The sequence below is a fragment of the Pezoporus wallicus genome, unplaced genomic scaffold (genome assembly GCF_028554395.1).
Source record: "Pezoporus wallicus isolate ANWC-B61680 ecotype Strahan unplaced genomic scaffold, APGP_CSIRO_Pwel_v1 contig_13595, whole genome shotgun sequence".
Classification (NCBI taxonomy): Eukaryota; Metazoa; Chordata; class Aves; order Psittaciformes; family Psittacidae; genus Pezoporus; species Pezoporus wallicus.
This window is the reverse complement of record NW_026637714.1, coordinates 12511-32253: the sequence shown is the minus strand read 5'-3', so window position 1 is coordinate 32253 and position 19743 is coordinate 12511. Positions and strand designations below refer to the sequence as shown.

Genomic DNA, 19743 nt, shown 5'->3' with positions numbered 1-19743 from the left:
GCTCATCCTCTCTCAAGAGCTAAAACAGTTTTCCAGACCAACAGAAGAAATAGGCCAGAAAATACAGGCTACACAGGATTTGGAGAAGGCTGAGGTTCTGAATGACTTCTTTGCCTTGGTCTTCACTGGCAAAGGCTGTGACTACACCACCCAGGTATTGGAAGGCAGGCACAGGGACTGTGAGAATGAAGACCTTAGGCCCACTGTAGGAGAGGATCAGGTTTAAGACCATCTTAAGAACCTGAATGTACACAAGTCCATGGGACCTGATGAAATCCATCCGCAGGTCCTGAAGGAGCAGGCGAATGAAGTTGCTAAGTCACTGTCCATCATATTTGAAAAATCATGGCTGTCAGGTGAAGTTCCTGATGACTGGAAAAAGTGAAATATAACCCCCATTTTCAAGAAGGGGAAAATAGAAGACTCGGGGAACTATAGACCAGTCAGTCTCACCTCTGTGCCTGGAAAAACATTGGAGCAGATTCCCCTAGAAGGCATGCTAAGGCACATGAAAAACAACAAGGGGGTTGGTGACAGCCAACATGGTTTCACTAAGGGGAAATCCTATCTGACCAATTAGGTGGGCTGCAACAGAAGCAGCATGACCAGCAGGTCAAAGGAGGTGATCCTGCCCCTCTACTCTGCTCTCATGAGACCTCACTTGGAGTACTGTGTACAGTTCTGGTGTCCTCAACATATGAAGGACATGTAACTGTTTTAGCAAGTCCAGAGGAAGGATACAAGGGTGATATGAGGGATAGAGCACCTCCCATATGAAGATAGGCTGAGAAAGTTGGGGCTATTCAGCCTGGAGAAAAGGCTGCATAGAGTCCTCATAGCGGCCTTCCAGTATCTGAAGGGGGCCTATAAGGATGCTGGGGGGGACTCTTTAATAGGGACTGTCGTGATAGGACAAGGGGCAATGGGTTCAAACATAAACAGGGAAAGTTCAAGTTAGATATAAGGAAGAAGTTCTTTACTGTGAGAGTGGTGAGGCAGTGGAACAGGTTGCCCAAGGAAGTTGTGAATGCCCCATCCCTGGCGTTGTTCAAGGCCAGGCTGGACAGAGCCTTGGGTGACATGGTTTAGTGTGAGGTGTCCCTGCCCATGGCAGGGGGGTTGGAACTAGATGATCTTAAGGTCCTTTCCAATCCTAACTATTTTATGATTCTGTGATTCCATTTCCAGAAGCATCAATTTGCCCCAGACATAAAAACATTTTAAAACCTCAGCAACGTGTTTCCAGGCCTTTCAAATCCTTTTACCTAAGAAGTCACTTATAATCAGACAGCATGCTTAGCCAGTACCCTCTATTATGTTTTCTTTTCAAAATAAAAAATTGATAAGCATATTTTTATAAGCACAGCAGTGTGATGCATATACTGGATTCGTATTCATTTGTGTCCCTTATTTTATTGTCTCTTCAAAAGCTCTTCAAATAAATAAACTTAATTTGCAAGGGAAATGTAAAAAAGGCCACACAGACAGCAACGGCAAGATTAGTAAAGACTGAAGCAAAACTCCTCCTGCAGCTCTACTGTAAATAAACCTATCAAATATACACTTTTATTGCCCATAATGAAAGATTGGCAAGAATGCACAATGCTAAGATTGGAGATAAATATTTTTCTGTAAGAATATTTCCCTGTTGTTTACACTGTTATACATTAACATCCCAAAATGGAGAGCATTCATTAGCGTATATTATCCTCAGTCCCATTTTAAGCCAGGTGTCATTAGTATGTCAGTCTTGACACTGAGTTCTAACCTGCTAAAGATATGAATCTCAAAAATGAGAAGTATGGCAAGACAGCATTTCCATCCAACAGCTGCAGAAATCTAACTGCCTCAACATGTCAGAGAAAGAAAACTCAAGTGTATTTTGACATTTCATCTTGAAACCTAAGGGGAGCCAAAGAATTTAGAAGCATTTGTAGTAAATTGTTTGTACAAAAAAAAACAACCCATAAAATATGAGCAAGTTTACACACAAAGTTGCTTATGCAAGTCTGTCTTTTATGGACCCCAGCAGCACAGCTGGCAAGGTGGATTAGAAGGCAACCACAACCAATCTCTCTCGGTGTCTGTGGAAAAAAACAATAAACTTCAGGAATAAGTTGAGATCTCCTTTTTAACTATCACAGGAATACTGCAGAAAATCTTGAAAGCTCATGAGTTACAGATTCAGTCACTTAGAAATAACACATATTATTTATGCAAAAAGCATTTTCTTTCTAATCTTGTAGCGACTGTGAGCAACATCCAAGGAATCTAAGATCATAGGAATACAAAGTGAGCACAAGCTCAGATAGATTTTATATACCAAATTTTGTAATTTCTGCTCATGCAAAAAGTCTAACCAAACCCTTTCCTTGGACTACCCCCAAATGTTATATTATTTGAAAGCCTCATGTCTGTAGGAAGAAAATATTAAATAATTTGAACACATGCTTTAAATAAAAAGAAATCGCCATGAAATGTGTAGTTCATGCATTACAAATGGCAGACGACAAAAAACATCAGTGCACAAGGCATAGCTGTAACTCATTAGGTATTTTAATACACTACTGTAAGTTATGAAATCCTGAAGAATAAAACACTTTAAAAAGAAAACAGTGCAGGTTGTTACAGAAATCCTTTCAAACTGTTGTATGAGGTTTCTAAAGTCCAGGAACATGCTATCTGAGAGTCAGCTAAATTTACTTGTCATGCATCATCAGTTATTTCACTTCTGTATGCTTCGGCCTTTTATTTTTAATCTATTATACACATTTTCTTCAGTATTCAAAAAGATACACTGTTGTTCAAAAAAAAACCCAGACAATAAGCACAATCAGATCAATATCAATCAAAAGCCTCAATCTTAAACAGAAAACGCTTGGCCTTGTTAAGCTACATAGCTGTACACAGACATCCAGATTTGATGCATTTGCCTTAGAAAACAAGCTTCCTGGCACATACTGCATGCATTAAAAATAAAAATGTTAACTATTTCATCTCAGAACAGGAAGATGAACATAGCAATTTGAAGCCTTGCACAAGAGAAGCTCTTGGAGTCCTAACTTCTCCCATTTTTAAGAATATAGTTCAGGTAGATGACTAGCACTGAGGTTCTTAGTCCCAAGCCAATTCCCGAATTACTCACACTTTTGACTCATACTTAACCTTACCTTGATATTTTTTCTTGGTAGTAGCAGAGTATTCCTTCTGTTTATAAATTTATGTCTCTACCACTACTAAAAATTAAACATACATGTACATCTTAGAAGCAGACTGCTTTAAGCAGAAAAGAAATTGCTAAATGAACTACAGGAAAAGAAATTCTTAGGATATCCGTAAACAGAGTATTTACTAACAAACCTTATTTTGATTGAGAGAATCATTCCTTAGTCTCTGTTTGTTCTTCTGCAATTTACTGGGCATCATCTTTCCCGTTCTGAAGTCAAAACTGCTGAGATCAACAGTGTTTCCCAAGTATCTTGCCAACTGAGGCTTGCTTCTGAACTTCTTACCACTTGGACTAAAAAGAAGAAAACACTTTAGTATGTTTTGTTGTACAAAAGGATACAACCTTGACTTATTTCAACAGGCTTTATACCTTGTTAAATATCTAAAAAGTTTCCATTATCTTTATTCCATGTGGCATGTTCAGTGATGTGTTGATCAGTGATGGTATACCTGCCCACATCCACTCCCATCCTTTGCACAGGATTTAATTTCTGTGTCAGGCTGTTGGACACTAGGATACACTACACCTTGGGAATTTGGGTTAGCAGGACAGCTAAACCAAATTTCAGTATAAGTATAAATGTCAGGCTGTGGCCAAGTGTGGAACCCTCTGCACAAATGGAAGGACTGCATGCAAGGTTTAAACTGACTGCTAGCTAAGGCCAACCTAGACACAACAGCAAACCTTCTCCACTATCGAAGAGCAAGGCATTAAAGAGACATGCAGAACTAGGATTTGAGGGGCCATGATGTCTCTTATTCAGTCACTAAGACTGGTGAGCAAAACCAGGTAAATAACTGAGCAACAAGCAACAAGCACCAAGCAAGATGATACAAAATATGAAACAGGTCCAAAGCTGCAATTGTGTATGTAGATGCCAACATAACAAATGAAATCAGTTGTAGGGAAGTTATTTAAATAATCTTAATTTGAAAATATGGAATTCTTATTACTCCAAAGTCCCAGCTGATGATTTGAATAACATCAGCAAATATCCAATTTTCAGTTATCCTATGAAAGTGGTATGCCTACTGATATTGACATCACAGAACTTTCTATCCCCTCATCTCTACTTCGTTCTCAAGCATCCCAAACACCATCACACACATTGTGCATGCTGCCTGCACTAAATACACATTTAACCCATGTGTATTTTCACCGACCTCATTGGTGATTCTGGTAAACTTACTAACTAGTCTGCATGCCCTGCATGCAAGTCATTGCTAATAAGCACCTTACTGACAAGAAGCTCCACAGTTTGTTTCACTTAAAGGGACAATGGTGCTGCCCCCAGACTTAAAAGCTCAGCAGAAAATTAAGTACCAAGACCTGCTATGTAAAACTCAGACTGCAACACCAGTTTGTGATAGTCTCTCAGTATAGATAGCTGTGAAAATGGCTAAATACTCATGATGTGAAGTCAACAGTCCCTTGGTCTAATGCAAATTTCTATCCAGTGAAACAAACCAAGTGTCAGAATCCTCCCAACTACTGATACCCAGAAGGTTAACTGAGCTCAGAGCATTTTTCTTTCTTCAGAAAACTACTGAAGAACTTTTTCTTCTCTTTTCCAAAGTGTTTTTTGTTTGTTTTTAACTTAAAAACACCTTGAGGCAATAACTTCCCTACAAAATATGTACTGAATTCTGGGGGAAAAAAGCTAATTAAGACAAACCTATTTCAAACTCATTTAAAATAATCTAGAAATATGGAGAGACATAATTAATGAGAGGTAAAAGGTGGAAGAAAAATACTTAAAATAGACCACAATCTGAAGCTAATCTACTCAAGGATGGGTGTGGGAGGGAAAAAAAAAAAACAAGCCACCACACACATGTACATACACACCCCACCACAAAACTCTCTTCTACTTCTCATAAATCAAGAATTGAAGCTATGCTATAATCCAAACTAAATACAACACCAGTTCTATTTTAGATAGTGGAGATTAATACCCTAGCTTGTAAGCAGTAGGAAAAATTCTGCACTGAAAGTTAGAGACAAAGCAAGTCTTCTGCGGGGCAAGTAAACTTGTTATTAAAATAATCTGACCCATTGTCTTTCATTCCTATTCAGGCACCTCAATGAGGAATTGGCTGGATGGTTGCATCCAGAGGGTAGTGGTCAATGGCTCAATGTCTGGATGAACACCAGAGACAAGTGGCCTCCCTCAGGGGTCCAGACTGGGACCAGTACTCTTTAATATCTTCATCAGCGACATAGTGGGATTGAGTGTGCCATCAGCATGTTTGCAGATGAAATGAAGCTGAGTGGTGAAGTTGAAATGCCTGAGGGACAGGAAGCTATCCAGAAGGACTTGGACAGGCTCGAGAGGTGGGCCCATGCAAACTTCATGAGGTTCAACAGGGCCCAGTGCAGACTCCAGCACCTGGGTCAGGGCAACTCACAGTATCAATACAGGCTGGGGGATGAAGGGATTGAGAGTACCCCAGAGAAGAAGGACTTGGGGGTACAGGTGGATGAAAGATTGGACATGAGCAGGCAATGTGTGCTTGCAGCCCAGAAGGCCAACTGTATCTTGGGCTGCATCCAAAGGAGCGTAGCCAGCAGGTCAAGGGAGGTAATTCTGACCCTCTTTTCTGCTCTGGTGAGACTCCACCTGGAGTCCTGTGTACAGCTCTGGAGTCCTTAATACAGGAAAGACATGGACCTGTTGAAGAGGGTCCAGAGAAGGGCCACAGAAATGATCAGAGGGATGGAGTACCTCTCCTATGAGGAAAGGCTAAGAGAGGTGGGGTTGTTCAGCCTGGAGAAGACTCCAGGGAGACCTTGTTATGGCTTTTCAATTCTTAAAAGGGACCTATAAGAAAGATGGGGAGAAAGACTTTTGAACAGGGCCTGTTGCAATAGGATGAGAGGTAATGGTTTTAAACTAACAGAGGGGAGATTCAGGCTGGATGTAAAGAAGAAATTCTTTACTATGCAGTTGTAAAATACTGGAACAGGTTGCCCAGAGAGGTAGTGGATCCTTTGCTCTTTAAGGAATGCTTTTATCATATACCAGCAAACTGCTCTTAAATCTTTACAGATAAATGGACTATAAGAAAATTGCAGATTAAGTTTCAGAAAAAAAATTAAATCATACAGTCAAGATACTTCAGGATGGAGAGTGATAAAAGTTTCAGTAAGAAAATATTAGTTAATAGTGGTTATGAAGTTATTTTTATTAAATATATTTTGCTGTAAAAAGTGTTTAAAACTGTATCCTTTAATAATTAGGTGACAACTTTATTAACTGCTAATCTTTATTTTTCCTTTTTCTACTTTGAGAAAAATGTTACAGTTTCTTCAAAGCTTTCAAACGAGTATGTGAGAAATATGTAAGTGTTTACATTTTGTTTGTAATGAATAGCAACATCTTTTTTAAACAGTGATGCTCAAGATTGAAATGGAAAAGTCCTTCACAAAAGGGTTAAGTTAAGGTTTGTTAGCTGTAGAGAAGATTTTTCCGTGTAGTTACACTGGGTCAGCAGTAGGGCTGGAATAAAGGTGATGGAATTCCCAAGCAATTTTCAAATGTGCTATTAAAATTAAATACTATATAACACTTACTAATATGGAATACTAATAATACTATGAATACTAATAATGTGACTACGAAGTCACATTTTGGCCTGAAGTCAGTGACTTCCTGGTGGAATATTCTATTCAAGCCATTACATCTTACCAGCTGGGCTTTACTTTTCACCCCTTCATGCTTGTGAAATGACTGATACTCATATGTGGAGACATGCTTATGCTCTCACTCTACCTTATCTGTCCTTGTACCTTTCTCTTTCTGGCACCTGAAGCAGAATTAACTCTACTGAGGATAAGAAGGTCATATAAACTCTGACCCCTTCCTTCTCTTGAGCAATGAGTTCCATGCTGCTGCTAATCAGCTAGATTTGGTCCAGAGGGCTGATCTCACAGCTGTCACTGATAAAGTTGGCTCAACTATCTACATTCCTCACCACTTCTTCCCTACCCTTATCCTGCCTCTGCAATCCTGCTTCTCATTTATGGTGACTATGACACTCATTGTTTACCAAGCTGATTCAGATCATTAAACCAGAGGAAAGAGAAAAACCCTCACTGAAGAGAAGTGTGTAAAAGCAGAGGAAAAGAGGAGGCTTACAACATGTCTATCACTTCTCTCTCCTTTTTCTTTTTTTTAAATGCTTAATGAGTATTGAATTATATTAAATGCCAATCTAGACAGGCAGAAGAGAAAATTTGCATTTGATTCTTTTTTGTTCTCAATATGATGAAATATTTGTGATTAGTGGTATTCTAAATCCAAAAGTCTTGCTTGGTTTTCTAATTATTTCTGAAGGCTTGAGCTGTTTCTAGGAGCAACAGTATAGCTTTCCCCATTTTCATTTTGACACGGAATATTTATTAACCACATATCACAAATGCCAGTTTATTTTTTAATTGGTAATAGTTTGCTCTATTTGCTAAAAGAAATCGGTATGGGATCCAGTAGTGAAAAGCAATAGAGATCCTTGCTTCAGCCAGGTGAAAAATATTTTGAGAAGAGTTCAGGGAAGCATTAAAGTAATTGTTCAAGGCTGAGTAGGATTCTGTTTGGAATTATGTCACCTAAGCTCAAGAAAGACAATGAGGTCTGTATATCAGTTTGTCTGAGATAGTGAGACTAGGTTTGGTGATCCAAGTGGTCTTTACCAGCCTTACTTCCTCTTTTTCTAGTGTTCCCAATAATCCACTTTAAAAATTGGAAATTGAGGTTTGTCATAAGTGTGCCCTTTCTTTTATTCTAGCAACTCTGTCTTTCAGAAGCCTTCTTGTTGTAGTTTAAGCCCAGCCAGTAACTCAGAACCACATTACTGCTTGCTCAGTCTCCCCTATTCTTCCCCCCCACCCTGTTCCCAGAGGGATAGGGAGGAGAATCAAAAGAATGTAAATCCCACAGGTTGAGATAAGAACAGTCCAGTAACTAAAGTATAATACAAAACTACTACTACTACCACTAATAATAATGATAAGGGAAATAACAAGGGGAGAGAATATAAAACTAAAAAGGGAAGAAACCCCAACATTAACAACTCACACTGCGTTTAGGAGAGAATATATTGCAGGATGCAGGTGAGAGCTGTTTAGGAGATTATTAAATATAAGTTCATGGAAGTTATGGAGCTAAAGGGTGCATCCAAATATTAATATGCTGATTTTTATTGGTCCTGACGCAGCTTATGTTTACTGTTTCTGAGTTTCTGTCACCATCAAACTGCTGCAGTTATCAGAGAAGCAAGTTGCTGAAGTAGTCATACACCCACATAGCATGCACTCCACAAAAGCAGTAAGTGGTGTGACAGAAGTTCCTGACCCACGATTTTATAGGACTGCTGTGTTTGGGTTTAAACTTAGCTATCTTTGCTCTTACTGACTTGTACTCATGCACTGTCAGGGTCTGTAAATCTGATTTCATGTTTCTTAAACTGTTTCCAAGCATAGTCTCCTTTGAGCTCATCTGTCGTCACACAGCATCCTTCACCTTTGCATTTAATTGCTACCTGTGAGTGCTTACTGTAGTGATTCAAAGCTTCTCCAGGAACTAGGTGTGAGAGCTATCAGTATTAGTGAGCAGTTCCCAGCATTAGAAGAGTTTCCTATTTCCTGGTAAGAGGCCCATCTTCCCCTCTGTGAACTTTCCCTTGAACTCCTCAGAACATTATGAACAAAAGCTGGAGAAATGCCAGAATGTGCTAGTTCATGAATAGTGATTTGCAATCACTGTCAAAATGGATTGGAAGTATCTATATAGAAAAAAAATAAATTAATAGATGAATTACACATGTGTAAATTATTATTCTAATAATAACAAATAATTAATTTAAAATGTGTGGTGTCAAGAATGTGATGGTGTCCTGGGTTCAGCAGTAGCAGTCATGTTTTTTTTTTTTTTTTCCTTTGTGCTAGCTGGTGCAGTGCTATGTTTTGACTTCCAGCCTGAGAACAGTGTTGGTGAAGTCGATGTTTTCAGTTGTTGCTAAGTGATGTTTACCCTGACCAAGGACTCTGTGAGGCTCATGCTCTGCCAGGGAGGAGGGGAAGACTGGAGGAAGCAGAGATGGGGCCCCTGACTCGGGCTAGCCAGGGAGGTATTCCATACCACAGCACGTCATGGCCGGGGTGGGGGGTGACTGGGAGTTACCCGGAAGGACACGGGCTTCCGGGTGGAACTCGTCTTCCCTGCCGGTGGTATCGTATTCTCTTCCCTTGTTATTTTCCCTTATCATTGTTGTAGTTGATAGTAGCGGTGGTGATTTGTGTACATTGGTTGCTGGACTGTTCTTGTCTCAACCCGTGGGAGTTGCACTCTTTCGATCCTCCTCCCCATTCCTCCAGGAGTGGGGGAGAACCCCGGTGGGGGGGGGACACGGACCTCGATTGTTGTCAGCTCGGCACCACTCACTGGGAGTGAGTGAACAAGTTACCTGGCTGGGTTTAAACCACGACAGATGGTCTCAAAAATCAGTTACAGAACAATTTTTATTACTACTTGAATTTTAATCAATCCATCAAGTGCAATCACATTTGTGTGCTCTACCTCATTATAGCCTGTCATCCCCGACTGCTAAATACTTATTGTTGTATAACTTATTTTTCCAGTTCATAAATGTGAATTCAAGATCTGGAGTTATTTCTTTTTTACACAACCTAGATACTGTGGAGAAGGGATAATTATTCCCTAGTAAAATTATTCCTTTTATATATCTTCCTGAGTATAGAAACAAATGAGACAAAGCATTATGATCTTACAAGCTGACCAGGTAATATGATAATTTAATACAAACATTTTATTTTAACTCTTTCTGTATGAATTATGGTGAATAAAAAGACCTCTACTTGGACAAAGAAAGCTCTCAATGCAAAATAAAGTCAGTAAAAACTTCTAAAACTGCTGCTTATGTGAAATGGGTATGAAATGTGTCCTTCCCCTTAGGCATTAAATATTTAGGATAATTTTAAAATTATGTTAAATTTAAATATTAATTATGAAATAATTTTAAATTAAGATAAATGAAAATATTTATTCTGAAATAATTTAAAAATAATGGTAAATTTTAATATTATTAAATAAATGTCCTCAAACATGCCAGGACTTCAGTCCATGGAAACAACAGACATCCCTATCAACAGCAGGGTGAGGCACAATGAGAACAAAATGTAGGGAAAGCTCCCCTCTCCATGAGCATAGTTTACACAAATAAAAAAAAAAAAATCACCAAAGTTAAAAGCAACGTGGAAGTTGAATTGACAGTGCTGTGAAATAGTGTATGTTCTGAATTCCAGTTGCTTGGGGCTTTGTCTCAGGCACTCTGGAAACAGAGAACTGGGAATTCCTCTGGAGAATATCAGTTCTGTGTTAGACAGCTTGAGAGAGATGTCCCTGTGTATGATGAGGTCTTGGAATGTATTACACACATATGAATGACTCAAGGATACTGAAAGTACTCCCTAACCTGGGGGGATATATCCTCCTATTTTTATCATCCCTAAGCCTCTCTTTCCCTTTCCTCTGCTTGGATCTGATGGAGTTGGTCAGATGTTAGGGTGTAGTGGTACATCCTTCTTTGCTTTTCTGGGTAATGATTTAGTTTAACAGATTATACACCTTTGTCCTAGAATGCAGTGTGCAATCTAGCATGTGTATCTTAAACAGGCATTCTGGCTCCACCAAACGTGGCTACTAAGTGTGCACATTTTTTCTACGCAGAAAATATACTCCTGCCTCAAATCCAGGCCAGGCCATAAGGAACGGCAATGAATCCCTGATGGTGTTATTGAAGATCCCTTTCATGGCTTTTATGTTAGTTCAGCACTAACTAGATCATAGAATCATAGAATGGTTAGGGTTGGAAAGAACTTTAAGATCATTTAGTTACAATCCCCCTGCCATGGGCAGGGACACCGCACATAACCATGTCACCCAAGACTCCTGGCTGCTTGGTGCCAAGCCCCGGAACCTGTGTCAGCAGCCTAGAGTTAATACAGCGCAAGAATTAGTATAAAACTTGTAAATTTTATTTTGTTGTAATATCTGTTTATTACTATGTGTCTGGGTTTTTTTTTAAATGGTGACATCACATGTAAGGTGGCTGGTTATTTTTAATCTGTTCATTTAGTGTCCAACCCCCCTGCCATAGGCAGGGACACCTTCCCTGTTCAACCTGACCTTAAAAACTTTACTGTGCAGGTTGTAAAATACTGGAACAGGTTGCCCAGAGAGGTGGTGGATACGCCATCCCTGGAGACATTCAAGGCCAGGCTGGATGTGGTTCTGGGCAACCTAATCTAGTTCAAGATGTCCCTGCTCATTGCAGGGGGTTGGACTAGATGACCTTTGAAGGTCCCTTCCAAACCAAACTATTCTATGATCCTATAGGAAAAGCTTAGGATAAAATCTTGTCGAGAATTACTGGCTGCCTAGCTAAATGCTTCCTAACAGACTGGAAGGGGTGAATTTACTGAATAAAACCTCCTGTTATGAATTGCTTTCCCAACTTTCCTAATGAACATAAAACAGTGAATGAAAAGAAGAAAACAATGACTATAAGCAAACCCTGAAGTTAGTGTTAATATTCTCTGTTCCAGACCCTTTTTTAAAAGTTAGAAGATGTATATACTTTGTAATTTTAGCCCACAGCTAAATAACTACTAAAAGTATATAGAAAATTGATATTTCCTCCTATTATATCCTATTTTTAGTAACAAAGATGAAACATGCTATCTTTCATTTTTTCCATATTACCACCTTCTCTTGTTCTATAAGAAGCTAACAGACTGTGTCATCAAGGCAGCACTCTTTTTACTAGCTTTCAGCTTTCCTCTTCAGGCTCCTTGGAGAGAAATGCTTCACATACACCTTGAAGGAATCCAAAATTCCAGCACTGAGCAGTTATCAGCCTAGCTTCACTAAAAAGTCTTCCTTTAGAACTCTGAAAACAGATATCACAAATAAAAGCAAACTTTATAAATACATCAAACATTCTTGAATTCTATTATCTACACATCTAACATTCTGGCAGTCTTGTTTGTTTCGTTCAGTAATCCAAAAGCAAATCAAAACATATGATCCATATTAGCATCTGCATGGATCATCAGCAGGGGTGGTATTAAAAACTATTTCAATCCATGGCACAAATATAACAGTGAAACTCTTAGCAGGGACACAGAATGCAATCCACTAGCAAAATACCTACTTTCACCTTAATTTCAATGTTAAGAAGACATGCATTTTCATGCCGAGATTAAAAAACTAAAAAATACAGAAATTAAAAAATAATCCAACTGAAAATAGGCTCTTTTTTTTTTTTTTTTTTTTTTAACTAAAAAGTGTTTGACATTCTGTCCTGTAGCTTTTGCTTCCATGTTTTCCCACACTGGTGAGAAGGATAATAGACTTGATCTATCTGTCCTTGACCTGATATGGCAAGAGCAAACAAAAAAGGGCAGGCAGAGAGGAATTTGTCCACCTCAGCTTTGGTTGCCACTTCAGTCAAGTTCTTATTCTGGACTTTTTTACATTTCCCTTATTCCACCATTCATTCTCTTTGTCCTACACCTTCTCAAGATGTTGCTGCCTCCTGCCAGCACTTGGTGACCACAGCACCTCCTTGTGTCCACAGAAGTGTGTCACTCCCACTACATCTGTATTGTTGCCAATATATCTTCTCCTTTTTAGTAGTGAACCAACTATCTGACCTCTCCAACAAAAAGCAGAAACTGTATTCCTTAGTCCTTAAATGCACATTCTTCTATTCCTTTTTATTTTCACCCTAAATAATCCCCTTATCTTCTAAATTATTCAATTTGTCCTAATTATTTTCTGATCCTCACTTGTTCTGATGCTGTCCCAGGTATGGAATTTGCACGTAATACATACATAGCACACATCACTTGCACATGCCAAAGACAAAAATGTTGAACAGTGCCAGTCCCAATACCAACCCCTGAGAACACCACTCGTCACTGGTCTCCACTTGAACATTGAGCTGTTGACCACAATCTCATAGATAAGCTTAGGAAATGTGGCTTAGATGAATGGACAGTGAGGTGAATTGAGAACTGGATGAATGGCAGAGTTCAAAGGGTTGTGATCAGTGGAGTAGAATCCAACTGGAAGCCTGTAGTCAGTGGTGTTCCCCAGGGATCAATACTGGGTCCAGTCTTATTTAACTTGTTTATCAATGACCTGGATAAAGGGATAGAGTGTATCATCAGCAAACTTGCTGATGATATGAAGCTGAGGGGAGTGGCTGATACACCTGAAGGCTGTGCTGCCATTCAGTGAGACCTTTATAGGCTGGAGAATTAGGTGGGGAGAAACTTCATGAGGTTTAACAAGGGCAAGTGTAGGGTACTGCACCTGGGGAAGAAGAACCCCAAGTACCAGTACAGGTTGGGGGCTGACCTACTAGAGAGCAGTTCCGTTGAGAAAGACCAGGGAATACTGGTAGATGATAAATTGACTATGAGCTGGCAGTGTGCCCTTGCAGCCAGGAGGTCCAATAGTATCCTGGGGTGCCTCAGAAGTGTGGCCAGCAGGTCAAGGGAGGTGACCCTCCCCCTCTACTCGACTGTGGTGAGTAGACCGTGGACTGTGGACAACAAGTTGCAGAAACTGCTGAAGGAGAGGGTGAATAGAGTCAGTTTGCAGAGGTGAAAGCCATCCAGCTGGCCCTGGACATTGCTGAACGAGAAAAGTGGCCAGTACTTTACCTCTATACTGACTCATGGATGGTGGCAAATGCCCTGGGAGACTGGTTGCAGCAACGGAAGTGGAGCAACTGGCAATGCAGAGGTAAACCCATCTGGGCTGCTGCACTGTGGCAAGATATCGCTGCCCGGGTGCAGAACCTGGTAGTGAAGGTACGCCATGTAGATGCTCATGTACCCAAGAGTCGGGCCACTGAGAAATACCAGAACAACCAACAGGTAGATAAAGCTGATAAGATTGAAGTGGCTCAGATGGATTTAGATTGGCAACACAAGGCTGAATTATTTTTAGCCTGGTGGGCCCATGACATCTCAGGCTATCAGGGCAGAGATGCAATATATAGATGGGCTCATGATCGAGGGGTGGAATTAACAATGGGCACTATTGCCCAGGTTATTCACGACTATGAAAAATATGCTGCAATTAAGCAAGCAAAGTGGTTAAAGCATCTCTGGTATGGAGGATGATGGCTGAAGGACAAAAATGGGGAGGCCTGGCAGATTGACTATATCACACTCCCACCAACCCACCAAGGCAAGCGCCATGTGCTTACTATGGCGGAAGCAACCACCGGGTGGCTGGAAACATACGCTGTGCCCCACACCACTGCCCAGAGCACTATCCTGGGCCTTGAGAAACATGTCTTATAGCGATACGGCCACAACACCCACACCAAGGAAAGAACTGAGTCAGACAATAGGACTCATTTCTGGAACGACACTTGGGCCAAAGAGCATGGCATTGAGTGGGTATATCCCATCCCCTACCATGCACCAGCCTATGGGAAAATGGAACGGGTACAATGGACTGTTAAAAACTACATTGAGAGCAATGGGTGGTGGGACTTTCAAACATTGGGATACACATTTACCAAAAGCCACCTGGTTGGTCAACACAAGGGGATCTGCCAACAGAGCTGGCCCAGGCCAATCAGAACTTTTACGTACTGTAGAGGGGGATAAAGTTCCTGTGGTGCACATAAAGAATTTGCTGGGGAAGACAATATGGGTTATTCCTGCTTCAGGTAAAGGCAAACCCACCCGGAGGATTGCTTTTACTCGGGGTCCTGGATATATTTGGTGGGTAATGTGGGAAGATGGGGAACTACAGCATGTACCTCAAGGGGATTTAATTTTGGGGGAAAACAGCCAATGAACTCAACTATACACTGTTGCCTCCTATACAACATTTCTATACCCCATCAGCTAGATGCCTCCACCACTCTGGGCTTTGAAAAGAAGATATGTGCTGTCACGATCATCATCAGAGAATAGAATCATAGAATAGTTAGGGTTGGAAAGGACCTTAAGATCATCAAGTTCCAACCCCCCTGCCATGGGCAGGGACACCTCACACTAAACCATATCACCCAAGGCCTCGTCCAACCTGGTCTTGAGCACCACCAGGGATGGAGCATTCACAACCTGGGAAATGCCAGCAGCATCAGAACTGTCCTCAGGTCATCACTGACTGACCCTGACTTCCCTCCAATCATCACCCCAACAAAGCATGAACTTTGATGAAACCAGACGAGCTCAGCAATGTCATCAGCAGGCAACAATCCAACACTACACACGGTCTCTCCTGCCCTGAAAGACTGTTAGAACTGATGGAGCCTGACATCATGGACTGAATGAAGTCGGCAAACTTTATAGTGATGGTACATGGACTAAGGAATGATATCTCTCTCTTTGTGTGTGTGTGTGTGCATGTGTGTGTATATGAGACAGAAAGCGATGGTATATTGATAAATATAGGACTGTTACATGAGATGGAGCCTGACACCATGGACTGAATGAATTCAGCAACTTTATAGGGATTGGTCCATGGAATAATGAATTATATCTCTGTTTGTGGATGTATATATATATGAGACAAAAAGGAATGGTACATTTAAAAAAAAAAAGGTTAGGAGCATGACATGAATGGTATGGAATTAGGGAATACTGTTCTGGGTTCTGCTGCAACAGTTATTTTTCTCCTTCTTAGTAGCTGGTACAGTGCTGGTTTTGACTTTAGTCTGAGAACAGTGCTGATAACACACCAATGTTTTTAGGTCTTGCTAAGTAATGCTTACTCCCATCAAGGACTTTTCGGTCTCATGCTCTGCCAGTTAGGAAGGGCACGGGAAGCCGGGAGGAAGCAGAGACAGGCCACCTGACCCAAAGTAGCCTAAGGGGTATTCCATCCCACAGCACATCATGCCCAGTACATCAACAGGCGGGGAGTCACCCGGAAGGCCCAGATCACTGCTCAGGTCAGGCTGGGTATTGCTTGGCAGGTGGTGAGCAATTGCATTGTTTATCACTTGTGTTTATTGGGGTTTTTTCTCCCTTTCCCCTTTTAGTTTTATATTCTCTTCCCTTGTTATTTCCCTTATTATTATTTTTGGTGGTAGTAGTAGTGGTTTTGTATTATACCTTAATTACTGGACTGTTCTTAACCCATGGGATTTACATTCTTTCGATTCTCCTCCCCATCCCTCTGGGAGCCGAGGGGTAATAAGGTGGGGGAGTGAGTGAGCAGCTGTGTGGTTCCAAGTTACCAGCTAGGCTTAAACCATGACAGTCCTACATTCAGTATCATGATTTTTAATGTACTACTCCCTAGATCAAATAAGTTTATAGTACTAAATATAGTCATTCTCTCCTTCCTCAACCTCGACCCCAGAAGAATTAAACTTTTCGCCATCACCATTAACAAGCATTGTGCAAACCAAGCCAGGCTTCTGGTGTCACCTGTGCAAGCCTACTGTCCTCAAATCAAGACACATGGCAATCTATTTCTTCTGACTGCTTGGATAAAAATAAGCAACTGGAGGCTTAAGTGAATTATTCTGAAGATGTACAAACTTAAAATGCAGTGGACATTTTTGCCATTGTCCTACAACTGCCAAAAAAGTGAGGTATTACTTTTTAAGTAGTCAGGCCAAATCCTGACTATACAGGCTTTTAGGGAATATTAGTCTGTATAAGGCACACAAAGCAAAACCCACTTTGTACCCAACTCCATATTTTAACAATGTAGTATTTATTAACATTCTTTTTTTTTTTTTCTCAAAAGAACTGGAGTGACATAACTCTTTTGAATGTATTTGGCTTGTTCTACTTAATGGATCAAAACAGATTTTTCATTTGTTTTAAATACAGCAGTGCTGAAATCTGCCTCATAGTTATAACAGAATGAAAATAAAATAAATAAATAAATAAAGATAAATTTCCTATGCCAGTCCTACCTGCAACCATAAAATATTTTTTTTTATTTGTTTCACTTAGGTTGTGCAGAAGTATTCCTGTCACTGAACAGAAGTTATTTCTCTAGACATAAATGATTATTTATTTTCCCAAACCTGTAATCTGTAATGAAATCAAAAAACTCTAAGCTATGAGTTGTCTGGTAAGGTTTTAGTTTCAATTTTGTGGAGTTTTTTGGCAGATCTGCATCACTGATAACCATGCTGGAAGGCATCCTAAAATTTGAAAAATTTATTCGTACCTCTTTCCCACATTTAAAAGACAGAATTCTGGAGTCAGTGATGAGCAGATTACAGTTTTGCATCTTCAACAAAAACTGTGTTGAGTTTTTTAACAGGGTTTTAGGCAACAGCAGTGGCAAAATCTGAAGGATGAAGGTTCAGATCACAGAAGGGGCTAACCTCAAAAGCTGTGTTCCGATCTAGTCCAGTATTTGTGAAGTATTTCCACCACACCCCTCTTTTAATAGCTTTTTTATGTTAATCACAAAGGTCAGAAGACTCATGGATATCTGTGAAGAGGGGAAAAAAACATCTTCCTAGAAACTACTGGAAGTGTTTAACTGTGCAACTGGTTCACATCTTCCTAAAGTATGACATGGTAAAAATACCATAAAGCAGCCCTGAAACAAGCAAGTTTCAAAATTCAAATAAGTTAGATTGCAACAGGTATTAATCTGGCAAGAGTTACTATTAGCATTATTTAGACCATCACAGTAAATGAGGCTTTGTCCAACCCCCTTTGGGTTTTTCTTTCTAGCCTTAAGAAATCATAAAAACATAAACCTTGGCTTTTTAGTCAGCTAACTAAGGTACCTTAATGAACTTAATGAGGTTACATATCATTCTTTGAAAAGCAAACATCTGTAAATACTAGAACTTACTGCATTTTCCCCCATATTTTTATAGTTTAATTAAGGGTCTGTAATAAATAAAACACTAACACCTCTACATCCTGATGGGGCAAACATGTGGCTAAACTGTGTGGCTAAGTATTTTTAAAAGAGGTCATTCTGAGCAAATAGCTGAAGTTACTTGGGCCTTCTACATTAAATATATTCCAACAGAGTCAGCAGTGACTGGCTTGAGAAAAGTCTGGCATTTAATTCTGGAAAGAATAATCCTCTGCAGAAAGTTCAATTTAGCAATCTATAGAAAACCAGGAGCCCTCCAGAAAACAGGATTCAAACTGTGGACTCGAGTGCAATCTTCAAGACGAGGCAGCACTGAAGAAATGAAAGGCAGTTACAGAGAGACAGATACATGACAGATGCTACCTAATCATCTGCCACAATATTGGCATACGTTTGGGAGCACAAGTCAGACAAAAGTGGCAAGACAAAACCAGAATCTGTCTAAAAAAAGTTTTCAATAGGATTCATTCAAAAAGCTCACAGAAAATCAACATTCCTCCTCTATATCTAGCAATCCTTTTATCAGACATTTAATTTTCCTCAGCAGCAACATGTGATGGGCCAAACGATGCCATACTCAACACCAACAGAAACCGACTTTGCCGTTAGCTGGCATCAGAAAGGGAGTGAGCATGACTTCCTGCTCCTCCAGCCAGGCAGCAGGAAGACTAAATCCATTCACTGCAACAAAAGGAGACTGCTAGGCGTGCTTGGAAACAGCAGCGTTAGGGAGAGGTTTCAAGTGTAGCTCATCAGAGGCATACAGAGCTATAAATAGAGGTGCTCTGGACAAGGGGTTAGCTGTTGCAGAAGATAGCTTCCTGTGCTGTGCAGCAGGCTAGACTTACAGAAGCACAGCCTAAAAACAAGACTTCAGAATTTACTTGATTTCTGCCTTGAGAACTATCTTCAGTTTCTGAAAGCAAGCAGGAGGGCAAAACAAAATTAGGTTGATGTTGCTTCCCTTGGTTTTACTATAACCTATTCAGTAGTAATTAGCATTTAGCAGTGGCAAGACTTTTCACATGCTCTATTTTTGCTAAAATTTCAACTGTTATTACTAATGGTAAGCTTCCTCATGACTTCACTGGGGGGGGGGGTGGGTGTGTGGGTGTGTCCCCAACAAATGACCAAACTATTTTGGTAGGACATCTTAGGTAAAATTATGGCAACTCTGACTTGATTTGAATGAATGGGGGTGTTCTTGTTAGACTGACCCTGCTCTGCTGAACCCTCTAGAGAGGGTTCTCATGGACCGATGTGCAGCAGCACTAACACTTGCCTCCCAAACGAAAATCGGGCCGAGGGGCTCCTTACAAGCTCGACTGTCTGCCCTACAATTGGCCAGCCCCGTGCCAGTAGTCGCCCAGTAGTGGCAGGGAACCGTGGGGCACGGCAACAAGCAACCGGCAGCTCCTCCAGAGCAAGAGGTACGGCTGCCGGCCCGGGGCTTCTGCACCGGCGGCAGAAGGAGCACTAAAACAGGGAGTCTGGCCTCCAGCCCACCCTGCAGGCGTGGTTCATTCACTCCTCTCCCTGTATCGACACTCTCCTCAACATCGCCTTGAGGACAGTTTCCTCCTAATGGCCCCTAACAAGA

The 19743-nt window shown here is 40.6% G+C and overlaps 1 protein-coding gene across 4 annotated transcripts in view; it reads right to left on the bottom strand.

Annotated features, from left to right (window-relative positions):
• Positions 1-19743, bottom strand: part of LOC130598185 (methyl-CpG-binding domain protein 2) — a 61384-nt gene that overhangs the window by 40967 nt on the left and 674 nt on the right. For all 4 annotated transcript variants that reach the window (XR_008971955.1, XR_008971956.1, XM_057407386.1 and 1 more), the window contains exon 2: positions 3361-3520. Coding sequence is in view for 2 of the 4 variants with exons in the window: in XM_057407386.1 (XP_057263369.1) it covers positions 3361-3520 (160 nt within the window). In the remaining 2 variants the exon portion in view is untranslated. The remainder of the gene's footprint in view (positions 1-3360; positions 3521-19743) is intronic.